Below are 17,834 nucleotides of genomic sequence, written 5' to 3'. Positions count from 1 at the left end.
AGCAGGGTGGTGTGAAATTTCGTCACATTATTGGGATGATATACAATTTAAAACACAAGCTGTTTATTTCCAAAACTCTTCACTAAATGTTTTCAGACTGTCGCTGACCGCTGACCGTGAGTAACCAAAGGTGCAGAAAGCAAAGCCATGAATAAAGGATTACTGTGTGTTAAAAACACAGTTCTTGCCTTGAGTCTGAGGCAGAAAAGCAATTTTTTTCCAATATTCACTCTTCCAGCAGTCACACTCTACTAGTAAGTGTTTAGGCACTACTGTTTAGGCACACGTTCGGAGTCTAAAAGTTGTACCCCAGTCTCTATTCACCCCTTTGTCCACAACTGAAAGCAAGTTTACTAAAAATAAAAACTAAATCTCCCCGATCCTTGAAGATACATATACGATTTCATTCTGCCAAAGTGATAAAACTAGAAACACCACATTAGCAGCTTCCAGGAATCTTCCTTGGAGACAGCTGGTGCACACGCTGTTAGCCCTGTTTCATCGCTTCTCCCTCCTTTCTTCTTCCTGAAATGATGCTGCTGTCACGAAGCTAAGAACTACACTCAGGGTGGAGGAGCGACAAATATATATGGTCTGTGATATTCATTTATAAAAGAATGAGGAATTACTATTTTAGGATTACTAGCTCTTCTTGGTTGGTTTGGACTTTCGGGTTTTCCTGGTTTTATCAATGAAAGTTCCGTATAGTGCAAAACCTCTCAGTTTCAGACAAATCTGAATATATGATCTAAATATAAATCTCCTGACATAAATCACTTCTAATTTTTTTTTACCATTTAAAACAAGAAAAGAAATGATTAGGAGGTAAATTTTGTGTAATATTCCAAAACATAGGCAAAAGTAAAAAATGAGATTATGTTACACTAAGAAATCTCTGTACAATAAAAGAAAATAATCAGTACAGTGGAGACAATCCATACAATGAAAGAAATTTGCACATGAGACTAATATACATAATATACAAGGAACTCAAAAAGTTTAACAACAAAACAGCGAGAAAAACAGTTAAATTTAAAATGAGCAAATGATCTGAAAAGACAATTCCTAGAAGATATATAAATGGCTAAAAAGTATATGATAAATGCTCAATATCATTAATCAGTACGATGAAAATCAAAAGTAGAATAAGATATCATTTCACTCCACTTAGAATATGTGCAATCAAAGAGATAAAAATAAGTATTTCAAGGATGTAGAGAAGGGGAAACTCTCCTAATTCCTGTAGGAATGTAAATTAGTATAGCCATCGTAGAAAACTGCGTGGAGGTTCCTCAAAATTACAGCCTTACTGAAAGGAAAAAAAATGTGAGATAATGAAAAGATGGAAATAAAGTGTTTGTAGATGGGGAGGGGAGGAAGGGGTGAAGGGAGGGCAGGGACAAGGGGAAAAAATAAGAATCAAGACTTGTCATGTAAAGGTACAAGATCCCAATAATGAATGCAACCGTACTGTATCCCCAAAATGTACCAATAAACTCAATTAAAGCTGAAAAAAAATTACAGCCTTACTGAAAGCAGTACATAAATTCCTCAAAAATTAAACACAAGACTACCATATAACCCAGCTATCCAAGGGAAATAAAATCAGCACCTGCACTCTCAAGATCTTTGCAGCATTATTCATGATAGCTAAGATATACAATCAATCCAAAGTATTCACCAACAGAGAAATAAATAAAGAAAATGCATATATATATATATATACATATATATATGCATATATATCAGAGTATTATTTATCTATATAAAAGACAAATATTGTTACTTATTGTAATATAGATGAAGCTGGAGGACATTATATTAAGTGAAATATTTCAGGCAAATATTTTGAAAGTCAAAAACACATACTGTACCACATTTATATGTGAAAGCTAAAAACGTTGACATTATAGAAAAGGAGAATTGAGTAGTGGTCACTAGAGATTAGGAAAGATAAGCAGGAAGAAACAAAAGTTTAATAATGATTACCAAGCTATAGTAATATAGAATAAGTTCTAAAGTTCTACAGTGCAATAGGGTACTACAGTTCACAATTAATTATTATATATTTTACCAATAACTAGAAGAGTGTACGTCAAAGTTTCTCAATACAAGAAAATAAAAAATGTCTAAGAGAATTTCTAATTACATTGATTTGATGATTACACATTGTATATATGTATCGCATTATCACACTGTACCTCAAGAATATATATAATTATTATGCATAGACATCTCTCAATAAAAGGAGATACATGACCAGAAAATGATATAAAAATTTATATGTGATAAACACAGTAAAATTACACATGCTCATGTGGATGTTATAGCATTTAATGGTCAAAGTTCTTCCTATTATGTTTCCCTGAAAATACAACGTATGCACAGGTCAAAAATGCCATCCCCGATCAACCTATCCCTCCCCTCCTTGCTATTAACAGAATAGCCACCAAGCAAAAGAATGGTGAGGTATAATCTTCAGCACTACGCTAGCCATCATCATAGTAATGACAGCTGTTGACCACAGCTGAAGCTTATTTTCCAGTTAGGTCTTATTTTCAGGGACACACAGTAGTACCCTATGATAACCTGCTTAGTATTTTTCTCACATGAAGTTTTTTCTCTTGCAAAAAATATCACTCCCTGTATTTCAATAAAATGGAAAAAACAAATTGGATCTTAATATTTTCACAAGAAATTTTATTTTTTAGACAATTATGTTTAATATTTACATTTTAAAAGAGTATAGTACTTCTCTTTTAAACAAAAAATAGTATTCATCATTGTCATCTATGTAACAAAGCAGAACATGGAAAATATTAATTTAAGTAGTAATGATATTTTAGATACTGTTTAATTAATATTTTATGTTTACAATTTTGGTTTTATTCAGTATGCCATTAAATGTTTTTTTTTAAATTAACCATGTTTTAAGGCTCCAAATTAAGATTTTTTTTCCCTAGGCACATAACCACCTGTCAAAATCGCACAGAAGCCAGCAATTCACAACCAAAATGAAGTATCTATATTTCTAATGCTATTTCAAGGCAGTGTATCAGATTTAAAATCTTTATTATCTCTGAGACAGGAAAGCATGTAGATAAATGTCCTCACAGTCCAAGCTTTCAAAGAATGTTACCATTTATTCTATGGATATGCATCCCTGCACAGCCACCAGACAAGGCTGCACAAGAAACAGCTAGACACAATTCTATCTTCCTTGTCCCTTTTCTCTCTCCTTGCCCCCAAATCTTCCCTCTTCTCTTTTCTGCTCCTCCCTTCAAATGTTCATTTTGAAGATATGCTTTTCAGTGGGATTAATACAGGGTTTGCATTTAAAATTTTCATTTACTAAACAGAAAAATATTTTACCAGGAGGGAATGGTATTAAGGAGAAATGATTTTCCGAGTGCCCTGAGGCCTGGCATAGACAGGATTTGATTTGCTATGTTCGGCTGGAATCTGGATTGATACGCAGAGATGAGAAGGGATGTTTAATAAAATTTACATTTCATTTTCTCACTTGACACCGGTCTCCTGTCACTCATGGAACAGATGGGAATGCTGCAAATAACTTTTGTCAGAATCTAGTTGGGGAAAGAGACTGGGAAATGAGAAGTCAGAATGGAGGAGAACGAAGAGGGAGTGATTTAGCTGGTTTTATCTTGTGATTTCAGTGATGGAAACAAAACTACTGAAGCTAGAGGACTAGGCAGTTGTTTCCCTCCACATTGGATGGAGCCAGTGCACCAGTGGGAAGGTTGGGGAAGCCCCTGGCAGATGTGATCCTGCCACCTGCTGGGAGGGCAAATTTTGGATTGTAGGAGAAGTTTACATTTCAAGCGGCTAGAAATGATTCATGGCCATTGAAGAAGACAGTCAAGAGATAAGAACAAAGACAAAAAAAGAAAGGACCAAATTCTTGTTTTCTCAGTGAAATCATTGTAACTGTGTTAGCTTTCTATTGTCCACAAACACGGGTTAAATCAACACATTTACTGGACTGCAGTTCTATAGGAGATAAGACTGGTGGGCTGCTCAAGTGGATTTGCTGCCTATGCCCCTAAAAGGCTGAAATCAAGATGTTAGCTGAGCTGGGCTTTTACTGGGAGTTTCCAGAGAAGAGTCAGTTTATTTAGCCTCACTCACTTAGGCTGCTCACAGGACCAATTTTGTTGTAGAGACAGCACTGCAGTCATTGCCACACTGGCTATCTTCTGGGGGCACCCCATGAGCATTCTTCACGAGATGGCTTCTGTCTTCAAAGCAGTGGTCACAGAATCCTTTCCATATCTGAAATAAGGCTAGCTTTGTCTGCCATCAGCCAGTGAAAACTTTCTTCTTTCAAAAGGTTCCTGGGATGAGATGAGGTCCACTCAAAAATGTCCTCCTATCATGTTCTACTGATTAGTAAGCCTAATCACATTTGTGGTATCCTTTTGCTACTTAATCATGCATGTGACATCAAGTGACTGAGCTTATGGAGGTCATCTTAAATCCCCTTACTATATTGCATCATGCATGATCTGTGCGTGGGGAAGAATGGCACAGGCTATTACCAATGTTAGTTAACGACTTCTAAGAATCTCAGTGACGCAGAAGGGTAGCAAGAAAGATATTCAATGTAGTTCCCCTTGTGGGCATTTGAGAATGAGGAGGACATACAGGGCCACTATGAATGACAGATAGAATCTGACCTGGGCCACGTTTTTTTTTGAACCTCAATAACAATAAAGATTATTTGTCAAAGGGGACTAAGATCTTATTACACAGACAAGAATCTATTGAGTCAGAAGATATTTGAGATGCATATTTATGAATATCTTAGTCTGTGTCATTCATAAAAACAAAATGAGATGTAAAAGTTGTAATTATCTTCTATTGGTCAGAAAAGATATATAAACAAAAACACTGTTTATAATATCTATCTAACACAAAGTGGTTTTTCCTTCATTGGACTTAATAAGTAAAGGAAGAATCTAGAGAAACAACCTCTAAAAATCCTGGTGGGGATCCCAGGGAGCAGTGGTGTAGTCCAGACCAGCGCAATTGCAGGCAGATCCCAGCTAGGGATCCACCCAGACCCCAGAGGCTCAGGCAAACCTGCCTAGCTAAGATTCACCCAGGGAAGAGCTATACAGGAGCACAAGCTTCAGTGAGAGGCCTGCCCTATAGCATCAGTAAGTGTGCACAGATCCCAGGGAGCAGGGGGGTGATCCAGACCAGCACAGGTACAGAGAATCCCAGCCAGGGATCTGCCCCAATCCCAGAGGCTCAGGCAAACCTTCTCAGCCAATCCAGGAAAGAGCTGCATAGGCATGCAAGCTTCAGAGGCCTGTCCCAGACCATCGTAATTTGAAACCTGGAATCGATGTACTGCTGAGCAGCAGAGAAAAGGCCTCTGGGTGGCTTGCTGAGAATTGAAGACCACTGGGTCCCAAAAGTTGTCTCAATAAAGACACAGCAAGGTGCCTCTGTTGAAATGAAAAACAAGGAAACAAGTCCCCAAACCAGACTTCCAGATCACCTAAGGCAACCCCAAAGGGAAACAAGATAGAACAATCTCATACTTAACCACCCGGACTCCCTGAACTGGCAACAAAAGAGGATCTAGAGAAAATGAAGTCAGAAATAATTTCTGAGACAACAACAGAGATTGTGCCCATAGTGCAAGACATGATTTATAAATCTAGAGTGGACACAGATTTTAAAAAATAGAGGAGCTGAGGAACATAATGAAATCCCAACACAGGAAACAAATGGAATCCATTAAACAGATGCAAATAGATTTCCAAGAGATTAAAGACAACCCATTTGCCCATCAGTTGGAAACTGGATAAAGAAGATGTGGCTTTTCTATAAAATGGAATACAACTCAGCCATAAAGAATGAGAAATTAGATTCACTCATAGGAAAATGGATACATATTGAGGATATACTCCTAAGTGAAATAAATAAATCACACATGTATAAATACCGAATGGTTTCTCTGGTGTGAATAAACTATAATAGTACATAAGATCCTAATGAGATAATTGACAATGTGAAACAGGAAGAAAAGGGCTAAAGGTGCAGGGAAAGTGGGGAAGGTAGGGGAAAGGTAATAAGGGAAAGGAAAAAAATATGAGAAAATGAAAAAATGGAAATAAAATGTTTGTAAATGGGGAGGGGAGGAGGGGATCAAGGGAGGGCAGGGACAAGGGGAAAAATGAGAACCAAGACCTGTCATGTAAAGGTACAAAATCCCAATAATAAATGTAACTGTACTGTATACCTAAAATGTACCAATAAACTCAATGAGGGGGAAAAAATTCCATAGAAAGTTTACACAGCAGAATGAGCCAATGCAAAGATAAAATTTCAGCTATAGAAGACAGTATTGCAATTACTGAACATGAAAGAACAATTTCTTTAAAATAGTAAGGGACCATGAGAAATCAATCCAACAGCTGATAGATGATGCAAAGAAGAATAATATAGATAGTAAACGAAGAAATAGTAGAGTGCAGATGAGATTTTAAAAAAATTGCTCACAGATGTAATGGCAGAAAACTTCCCAAGTAGGGGAAAACATTTTGACCTACAGATAAGTGAGGCATATAGGAGTCCAATTAGCCATGATAAAAAAAATCTACACCAAGGCATACAATAATTAAGATTCCATAAACCCAACAGAGGAACAAAATTCTACAAGCAGTAAGAGAAAAGAAACAAATCGCATACAAAGGAAAATCAGAATCACAGCAGACTGTTCAATGCAAACCTTCAAGGCAAGAAGAGCTTGGAGTGAGGTATTTCAAACCCTAAAGGAAAAGAACCTCCAATCCAGACTGATGTACCCTGCAAAACTACCTTTCAAAATGGATGGAGACATAAGGTACTTTCATGACAAATAGGGCCTTACGAACTTTATGAGAACCAAACTAGCGTTCCAAATAATTTTAAACAATATCCTAGGAAAAGACAATGAGGATCACAACTCAAGGAAGCCCAACAGAATGAATCCACTAGGCATGACAAGAAATTAAATGCAAAGGGGGAGAATCCAACAACAAAAAAAGTCAAGACAAGGATAAGTCAATACATATCTGTTATAACCACCAATGTTAAAGGTCTCAGTTCACCAATCATAAGAAATAGATTGGCAGAATGGGTTAAGAAGCAAGATCAAATAATATGCTGCATAAAAGAAACACACTTAATCCAAAAGAAACTCATAGACTGAAAGTTAAAGGATGGAAAATAATATTCCATGTGACAGGAACCTGAAGAAAAGCAGGAGTAGCTATCCTCTTTGCAAATCAAGTGGATTTCAAACCAACACTGATTAAGAGAGACAAAGAAGGACACTACTCCTTGTAAAGGGAACAACCCAAGAGAAAGAGATGACAATCATAAATATATGTGCACAAAACACTAGTGCACCCAACTATATAAAATAAATGTTAATGGACATGAAACATTAAATAAGCACTAACACAATAGTAATGAGGGACCTCAATACCCTACTATCACAAATTGATAGATCAACTAGACAGAAAACAAAAAAACAAAATACTAGAACTCAATGAAACTTTGAACAAATGAACTTAACAGATGTTTACAGAATGTTCCACCCCACAAAATCAGAATACATATTCTTTCTAGTTGCACATGGGCTATTCTCCAAGATAGACCACATACTCACTCACAGAACATGTCTCAGTAAGAGCAAAGGAAATGAAGTGATCCCCTACATATTATTAGACAGTAGTATGATGAAATTGGAGATCAATAGCAAAAGAAACCACAAGAATTTCACAAACACATGGAAATTGAACAACACACTTCTGAATAACCAATGGGTCACAGAGGGTACTAAATAAGAAATCAGAAAGTTCCTACAATTAAATGTTAATGACAGTACAATATCAGAATCATAGGACACAACAAAAGCAGTCTGAGGGAAATTCATAGCAGTGAACACATGTATTAGGTTTTAGAGCAAGCCCAATTACACAACCTGATGCTGAACCTCAAGTTTCTAGCAAAAGAAGAAGAGGACAAACCCAAAGATCATGAAGATCAGAGCAGAAATCAATACAATGGAGACTAAGAGAATGATACAAAAAATCAACAAAGCCAAGAATTGCTTCTTTGAAAGAATAAACAAAATTGACAAACCCCTAGCCACCTTATCAAAAAGAAGAAAAAGAAAGAAAATTAAAAAAGAAAAGGCCAAAATCCAGGCAATTAGGAATGAAAAAAAGGGTGAAATTACAATGGACACAGCAGAAATCCAGAGGATCATCAATACCTATTTCAAAACCTTTACACCAATAAGATGGAAAATAAAGAAGAGATTCCTAGAACCTGTATGGGCTAGACAAGATAAGCATGGTAGGTGAGTAGATAATCTTTGTGGCTTTGTGGGTATCGGCTGTGTGAGAATGCACCTGGAAATGTCTAAGGTCCAAGTGGAGCCCTCAGGACCACAGTGTCTGGGGCAGAACAGCTCACTGGCTGGATCTGAAGGCAGTACCAGCTGGGACTCTCTTATCCAAGCCTCATTTGACATAGGAGGAAAGGAGATGATTTGAGGTTATTTACGCTATGACTTTTAGTATATAATCTAGATTAGAGAAGTAGAATTTAGCTATACCTTAAAAATCTCAAAAAAGTAAGATCCTGAAATATTCAGAATATTTACTGACAATTTTCTAGGCAATAAATTTTTTTCCTAAAGCCTAATCTGTAATAGTGAGTATCCTTCCATCTGTCCCAGGCTAAGTTTAAACCACTTCTATCATATTTTAATATAATTACACATGCCTAAAATTGTTATTAATTATTCATTCAGCCTTTTATTTCTCATATGCAACAGCAATAATTCAACATTGAAGAAACAATGACTTAGGGGTGAAAAATTCTTGTAGTTACACATTTTCCCTTATCTAAAATATCATATATATTTTTTTTTTATATGTTTAAATTCTACCAATGTTTTAAGTCTCACTTAAGTTTTCTTCCCATTAAAGACTTTTTCTTTTGCTAAAAATATTATGGCCTTCTCTTTGCAATTATTATTGCCTATCATATGATTAGACTAAACAATAGAAAGTCTTAGAGGTAATTGTATTTACCCAGAGAATTATCAAAGTGTTTCATTAAAACAACATAGAAGAAAGATTTTCATATTTCTGGACAGAAACAAAACCACAATGTTTTTTGTCTTCTAAGCACTAAAATTAGAAAATACTGGAATGCTTCCCTAACTTTGCAAGTACAGTGATAAAAATATTCTGAACTTAGCCAAGTTGTTTTCATGTATGAGAGGGCCTCAAAAAACTGTCTTTGTTTTAAATAAAAACTAGAAAATGCATGTTAATATATTCATATAAAATAAAATTAATGGATTATAAGTGAACCATTATGTAAAAGATTATCTGTGAACATAGAAGCAAAGTTAAACATATATCTAAATAGTTGTTTAACATTTGCTTGTAAAACACAATTCAAATATTAAAATTATTTTTGAATGAAGAAATGCAAAGATTAAAGGAATAATTTAAAATGATTGTTAATAAAATCTTGAAATTATTTTTTCTCATTGAGTTTATTAGTACATTTTAGGTGCACAGTACAGTTAGATTCATCATTGGGATCTTGTACCTTTACATGACAGGTCTTGGTTCTCATTTTTTTCCCCTCACCCCTGCCCTCCCTTCACCCCCTCCTCCCTTCCCTATTTACAAATATTTTATTTCCATATTTTCATTTTCTCATGTTTTTTTTCTTTTCCCTTATTACCTTTCCCCTACCCTTCCCATTTCCCCTACACCTTTAGTCCTTTTCTTCCTATTTCACATGGTCAAGTATATCATTAGGATCTTATGTGCCATTATAGTTCTTCACACCTGAGAAACTATTCGGTATTTATACAGGTGTGACTTATTTATTTCACTTAGGAGTATATCCTCAATATGTATCCATTTTCCTATGAATGAGTCTAACTTCTCATTTTTTATGGCTGAGAAGTATTCCGTTTTATAGAAAAACCACATCTTCTTTATCCAGTCTCCAACTGATGAGCAAATGGGCTGTTTCCAAGTTTTAGCTATTACAAACTGTGCTGCTATAAAAATAGGTGTTCATATAACACTGTGATATGATTCTTTTAATTCTTTTGGAAAGATACCCAGCAGAGGGATAAACAAATCCTCAGTAGCAAGGGAACTGGCAGAAAGAATCAACAACTGGGATCTCATATTATTAAGAAGCTTCTGCACTGCAAAAGAAACCATCAACAGAACTAAGAGACAACCTACAATGTGGGAAAAATTTTTAACAGCTGCTCCTCAGACAAAGGCCTATTACCTACAGTATATAAAGAACTCAAAAAAATCAGCCCTCCCCAAATATAAAGGTCTGATTAAAAAATGGGCATCGGAAATGAACAGACATTTCTCAGACAAAATAAAAGCATCAAGTTAATATTTGAAATTATTGATTACACTATCCAATGGAAAAAAAAATAGATGGGTGAGACTGGATTGAGACAAGGGTGCAAAAATATATTGTTAATAGAAAAACCACATCTTCTTTATCCAGCCTCCAACTGATGTGCAAATGGGCTGTTTCCAAATTTTAGCTATTACAAACTGTGCTGCTATAAACATAGGCATGCATATATCACAGTGATATGATTCTTTTAATTATTAAAATATATCAGTTATATAAAATATTAATTATTAAAATATATAGTTTAATACATTAGAAATAACAATAAGATGTCATTTCAAATTTGCCAAACTTTAAAGTATAGAACTACAACAATATAGAGAAAAGGCATGTTGTGTATTGATGACGTGAGTATCCATGAGTAGCTTATCAGTTCAAACTGTTACAGCAGTTATAAGAGTCTAAATGGCTTAAACAAACAAACAAAAAATATTTATTTTTCATAGTTCAGGAAACTGGAAAATCTAAAGTTCAAGATGCCAGTAGATTCAGTTCCTGAAGAGGGCTGTCTCTTTCTGGTTTGCAGATGGGTGATTTCTTATTATTTCCTCATATGGTGGAGGGGTGGAGGGAGGGAGGAAGGGAGGGAGGGAGGGAGAGAGGAGAGAGAGAGAGAGAGAGAGAGAGAGAGAGAGATTCTTATATATCTTTCTCCTTTATTAATCCATCATGAAGACCTCTGCCTTAAATGTAATCTTACATACCTTCTAAAGGCCCTACTTCCAAATATCATGGCATTAGAAACCAGGGTTTCAATGTAAGGATTTGAGAAGAATACAATCAGTCCATAGCAAGGCAGTTGGCAACATGTATTAAAAGTCCTGAACTTTTACATGTTCTTTCTCAGTACCATGTTAGACTGGACTAGCCAAAGCATAAGTTTTGGATCAGAGATCAAGATTTGAGCCTTTACCCCATTGTTTATAGAGAGATAATTGCATATATATAGATACATATGAGGAAACTAGAGAAAGAAAATATCAACAGAGGGTAGTGGTGCTTGAGAAAAAGATGCCCCTGGAAGTAATGAAAGATGAGTCAGAGAATCATTCCTCACAACAGGCAACACAAAGATCACTTGTGATCTTCAGTAGAACAGCCTTTACTCTGAGGTGCCAGATGACACATCAAAGTGTTTGTAGATTGAGTGGAAACCAAAGAAGTACTGATATGTGTAAATTAAAATCTTATAGTTTTTCTGAAATAAGATTAGAAAAATGAGAGAGTTTTGAAAGGAGCTATTGGATCAAAGAATCTTTCTGTTCATTTTTAGGGTGGGAGCTACTTAACCATCTTGGACAGTCATAGGAATAAACTGGTAGATGGAGAGACATAGATGATGTAAAAAACAGATGATAATTAAAGCAGTGACATCATCAAGAGTAGGATATAAACTTGCAGGGACTTAGTATTTGCTATTACTGTATGTATAGCCTAAATTTATAGGTCTTTTAGATTTACAAAACAGTGGACATGCACTAGGGTTAGCCATTCATAGGAAAATTTAAGGCAATTTTGGAGCATTATATTTCTCAAGTCACATCATTATTGGCAAATGAAGTCTATAGCCTCTTGACTATAGCCTCTTTATCACAAGAGTCTTAATCTCTGGAACTTCTCTAATAAGTGTACAGCGACAGCTGCTAACTTTATTTTCAGAATAATACTCCCCAGTGGAGGTTTAGAATAAATTTTGTGGGCCTGAATTAGAGCCACAAAATGTGGCTCTAACCTGATAGAGAAAGGTGTGCTATCACACAGGCCCTTCTCAGTACTCGAGTATCCTGTGGATTCCACCCTTGACCCATAACGAGCTTCTGCTCCCTAGCATTTCCTCCAAATGTGTGATAGAAAGTGGCCTTCTCATATCTGAATTTTATTGACAGATATAAAGGTCATAGCTATATACTTTTTTTGTCTTGTCAGTCCTACATATGAAGTAATCCTTGGGGCATCTCCTTAATGCCAGGGACACTGTGTTGGGAAAGTAGTTTGGCCACACTTTACCAACTGCTTACCACAGTATATCTTTTCCTCATCTATAGATTTTTCTTACTTTGCCTTTTATTCCTTCTTAGCCTCCCTGTATACCTATTTTCTACTCGGTATTGTCCTTCTGTGTACATGCCTCACTATTCCTTCAAGAACTAGGGGTATTTCTTATAAACATTTCTCATTTCTGTCAGTAATCTAAAGAGATTGTAAAACTATAGTCAATAATTTAAATAAAATAGCTTTAAATTTATTTTCATAGTGATATGGATTTATAAAAATACTGAAATACAAAGGATATAAAATTTGATGCATGAATCAACCCATATTCCTTACTCAGAAATAACTATTATTTACAAAACCTTCTTTGATACTTCTTCATGATTTTTCTATGTTCAACAGCTTACAGAGAGGATATGTATATTTTATAATTATTAGTGTAATAGTATAAACTACATAATTTTCTATATCAGTTATTTTACTAGATGGATGTACCACTAAACTTGGGAAATTATAAAAAGTAAGAAGATGCAAATTTTCAATTTGTCTTGGACCATTAAGAGTAATGGCAACTAATTGTTTGTTCACCTATGAAATGGAGAAAAGAGTGATTATTTCCCATTTTCTAAAAGCAATCTGACTCTTCATCTTCTTGTTATAGCTATTAATTGTGAAATAAGAGACATAATAAGTAAGATCATTCTGAGACTGAAATAAAATATGCCAAAAAAACAATCAATTCTTTGAATTCCAGTAAAGTTTAGAAAGTCCTATGAATGCAATAAATGAATCCTCTATCTCAAAACAAACCAGATTGATGGCAATAATTATTTCAAGCAAAGGGATCCCAATCATTTTAGTAAGTTATTTAAGCATAAAAATAACAAGTGTTAACAAATGTTTTTTAACACAAAAATATCTGTACTGTAAAATATAAGCCCCATTTAACACTATAAAATATTTTATTCCTTTTGTAAAAAATTACATCCTGGGAATGTGATTTGTCTCTCAAATGTCTGTAGTTGGTCACAGTGAAACAATATAGTTTGAAATAAATTGTTCTCTCTTCAATAGTACCTAATTCCTTCTACGTGGAGCTTTTTCAAGATTAACATTAAAGGGCAGGGGATTTGGCTCAGTGGTTTCACCACCTTTCTCACAAATGTGATGTCCTGAGTTCGATCCCCAGTACCAAAAAAAAAAAAAAAGATTAATATTAAAAACATTCTGGAAGCAAAAGATGGAATACTGCGTGAATTTTAAATGATGCAATTAATTAAAATTCTTCACTGTTATTGTCATGTATAATTTTATAGATGTCTGTTTCATTAATATTTGCATGTGATTTATGCTACACTTTGTTCATACTCATTTTACATATAGATTGCAAACTTGAATGAACAGTAATTTTATACATTTACAGTTAGAGCATCAGCTGGAAGGGAATAATTCAACTAAGTAATTTTTGTAAAGAACGAGCCTTTCATAATGTTATGACATAGACTAATCTCTAATAGTAATATTCTGCCTGTCATTGAAGTTGTTTTTTTGTTTTGTTTTTTATTTTTTGTTTTTTCTTTCTTGTGTTTTCAAGCACTGTTGGTGGCCCCCAAAACACATCAGCAACAAAGATGATTTTTTTCCCTTCAGGCTGCCAGTTTACACTTTCAGAGTAAATTTCTATAGGATAGATTGCTCCTTGGTGGCCTCCTTGCACAAAAATAGCATAGACTGTAATCTCCTAGAGACACCACCCTTAATATCTATTTCTACCTCCCTCTGAATCCAACACATTGCTACAGAAAAGCTGCCCACCTCCATTCTGGGGCAGCTTAGGATGGAGATATCTACAAGACACTTTTGGGAACAGACAAAGAGGCTGAGACTATTCCTGGTAACACATGCTAGCATGAGACATACCTCCCCATAGACACAACATAGAGAATGGCTTCTTGCCAGTTCCTCCGATGGGTCCTAACTAGATAGATAGATTCATTATTAAAATTCAGCAACAGAGGAACATGTTTTCTTTCCCTGTTCCAACTCTAATGCAGGATAGCACCTTAGTTTTTCAGAGATTGAGAAATCCTGGTTTACACCTTAGGAGAATCTGAGAGCAAACTCTTTATGAAATTTCTCCTCACTTCTGCTGCTTTTGCCTTATAGTCTTGGAGTGTCAAGACTTGCAGGTACAGAGACAAGAATAAAGTCAGGCTACCAAACCTATCCTCTAGTTTGAACAGAGAGGGGCCCTCTGCAAATGTGTAGATGAAGTTAAATCAGTTTTATATCCTTATTCAGTTTGTCAGTGCATGATCCTTTGCTCTGCTCTCCCGTAGAGTCTTAGAAAGCCTAGAATGTTAGCACCTGCTGCAATCTCTTCTTTCTTTTCCTAGGTAGCTCTGTGCATTTTCTTAATGAAAAAGGAAAAAGTAGTTGCTTGATGAAGGAGTTAGTTGGTGATCCACTTGCTATCTGGCTATCTGTGGTCTCTGAACATAATTTTCCTCTAATTGCAAATTTGATCCAGGTACTAATGGAGAAAACCACTAAAAAATGTACCTGTGGTCCACAGATAATTTCTTTCTCCAAACTTGGTACTTTTACATCTTTGTCTTTAGCTAAAATCTCAGTGAAGCCCATGAAAATAAAATTTTCAAATGTAAGCATTTTTTAGTACAACATCATATACTTGCACTGATGTGGGCTGCCAGTAATGACGGGATTTAAGCCAGGAAATAAAATCCACCTGTGAAAAAGCAGGAAGTGGCCTTGTGGTTGGAAAGTAAGCTCTGATAAATCAGAAGCAGGATGTTCTCTTGTCCTTGCAATGTCCCTATAAGGTTCCTATAGGGTAAAGGAATGTGTTTCTGTAATACTGAAGAAATAACTAGCCGACAAGAACTTCTCTCTATTTTCCATAAAGACATGCCCAAAATGTTGAGTCCTCATCCCAGGGGAAGTTTAAGAAAAATCTCTTCTAATATAAATCAGTATTATATGATTATTAAATTGGTGAAATAGAATCACAACTAGTTTAAATTAAAGCTAAGTTGGAAAAAGTGTTTAAAATCAGATGATTTGTCTGGTATTGGAGTAGGATCAGAGGTAAGAGACAAAACTCTATCAGACACTCTTTCCATCTATAAGCATTTATACAACTTTCTTCCCCTTCTATACTTCAAAAATGGATTCAGAGTCCATGTTCCTTCTCCTTGGTCCACACAGATCAGGCACCCCTTTCTGCCCTTATCATTAGAAATATTTTGAACATTCTGCCTTTCAGCATAAATGGCCATATCCCTCCTAATCACAGCTGCTCCTGAATAGTTTCTGGCTGTGCTGAACGGAGACAGAATGCGTCTCAGGAGGTGTTCTTCTCTTGGGAAAGGCCTAAGTTGCCCCTCTCCTCACTCAGCTGTCCCTGCCACTGCTGCCTGTCTTGGCTGAGGTCTGGGCCCAGCAGCAGCAGCTGATCCGGATGTGCCAGCTGATATCGGAGCAACTGCTCTTGGGTCTCCTTCCAGTTCCTAGTCTCTGGCAGGTGCACCTGCCTAGCAGGAGAGCCCGGAGCAGAAGTGTGCCCCTGGGATGTGAGGCTGGCAGTGCTGGGAGCAGGCACGGCGGCATGGCGGTGACCGAGCTTCCTTCTGGACACTCCGTCCAGTGTCTGGTGTGGGAGCTGATTTAGTCTGCCCAGCAGGACCTTCATCCTGGTATCTGTGAGAAACAAAATGGGGGTAAGTGAATTGAATTTCCAGTCAGGTGATTACACATTTTGAATATTTAGCATTTCTTATAACATGCTATTAAATAGTGACAGATTCAATTATATCTTCTCAAAAATTTAGAGATATCTTTGGAAAGTTTTTTTTTTTTCCTAGAAGAAAGTATTGCATGCCACGCTGAATTTGTAACTCATACTTGCCATTCAATAAAAGTTTGGAAATATTGCTTAGCAGAAAACCACTTTTATGATGTTATTAGATCAATAAAGATTTTTAATTATAAGCAACAAGGCTTAAATTTAAAACAAGACCAGAGCCAGCCCTAACTATTGAGCAACCCACACTTGCATTAAGAAATGTGAACTCTAAAAACAGTCTTATCTAGTATTTTGGCTTTTATATCAAATTTAAAATATCTTTGATTTTATAAAAACAGGAATATAAATATTAAAGATAATACAAATATATAAATATTTTTATATGTGTGATTGTATAACAATTAGAAAAAAAAGGTGCATCAGATGCAAGTTGTAATATTAAGAGTGAAGTTCCCTTTCTCTTGCTAAATGGCAGTATAACTTCCATCCTATCACCTGGGCTGTCATGACTTTAGCTATATAATTTTATGGCATTCTTAGCTGCTACTTAATTTATGAAAATATATTTCATTATTGCAATGATTTTTATTAAGTTTATTGGTACATTTTAGGTATACAATAGTTGCATTCATCATTGGGAACTTGTACCTCTACATGATATATCTTGGTTCTTATTTTTTTCCTATTCCCCTGCCCTCCCTTCACCCCCTCCACCCTTTCCTGTTTACAAAGACTTTGTTACCAATTTTTTTTTTGCTTTTCTCATATTTTTCTTTTCCTTTATTTTCCCCTAGCCCTCCCACTTCCCCTACCCCTTTAGACCTCTTCTTCCTATTTCACATTATAAATTATATATTTTCCTCATTATTTACACTTCTAATTTCCACTTCACCCCAGAAAGAATGGCTGCTACTAAGAAATCAACCAATAACAAATGCTGGAAGGGTTGTGGGGAGAAAGGAATCCTTCTCCACTGTTGTGGGAGAGCAGACTGCTGTAAGCACTGTGGAAATCAATATGGAGATATCTCAAAGAACTAGGACTAGAGGTCCCATTTGACCCAGCTATTCTTCTGCTGGGCGTCTTCCCAAAATAAGTAAAAGAATCATACCACAGTGATATATGCACACCCATTTTTCCCCCATTAAGTTTATTGGTACATTTAAAGCAAACAATACCCATATTTATAGCAACAGTTTGTAATATCTAGAGCTTGGAAAGAGCCCAAGTTCCCATCTACTAGAGACTGAATAAAGAAAATGTGTTTTTTTTTCCTCTTTTCATAAAATGGAGTACTACTCAGCCATAAAGAACAAGAAACTAAAGACATTCATAGCTAAATGGATGCACATTGAGACCATACATTTTCTAGTTATTTTCTTTAGCTAACATTTCATTTATATTTTATTTTCTTATTAAAACAGTTAAAAATCAAATCAATTCAGTAATATACATCATTGATAAACTAATGTGTTCTTATCCAAATCTGTCTCAATTCCCGTTTTTTTTTTTTTTT

At 35.5% G+C, this 17,834-nt stretch overlaps 1 protein-coding gene across 7 annotated transcripts in view; it reads right to left on the bottom strand.

Moving 5' to 3' along the window:
- Positions 1 to 13,427: 13,427 nt before the first annotated feature.
- The window catches only part of Pkhd1 (PKHD1 ciliary IPT domain containing fibrocystin/polyductin), a 458,548-nt gene continuing 454,141 nt past the window's right edge, over positions 13,428 to 17,834 (bottom strand). For all 7 annotated transcript variants that reach the window (XM_019208499.1, XM_010631095.1, XM_019208501.1 and 4 more), the window contains one exon: positions 13,428 to 16,212. In XM_019208499.1, the coding sequence (XP_019064044.1) occupies positions 15,857 to 16,212 (356 nt within the window). In that variant the 3' untranslated portion in view covers positions 13,428 to 15,856. The remainder of the gene's footprint in view (positions 16,213 to 17,834) is intronic.

Source organism: Fukomys damarensis, unplaced genomic scaffold (assembly GCF_012274545.1).
Source record: "Fukomys damarensis isolate Sample0158 unplaced genomic scaffold, DMR_v1.0_HiC HiC_scaffold_14, whole genome shotgun sequence".
NCBI lineage: Eukaryota > Metazoa > Chordata > Mammalia > Rodentia > Bathyergidae > Fukomys > Fukomys damarensis.
The sequence above is the reverse complement of the archived record's forward strand: the minus strand, read 5'-3'. Positions and strand labels throughout refer to the sequence as shown.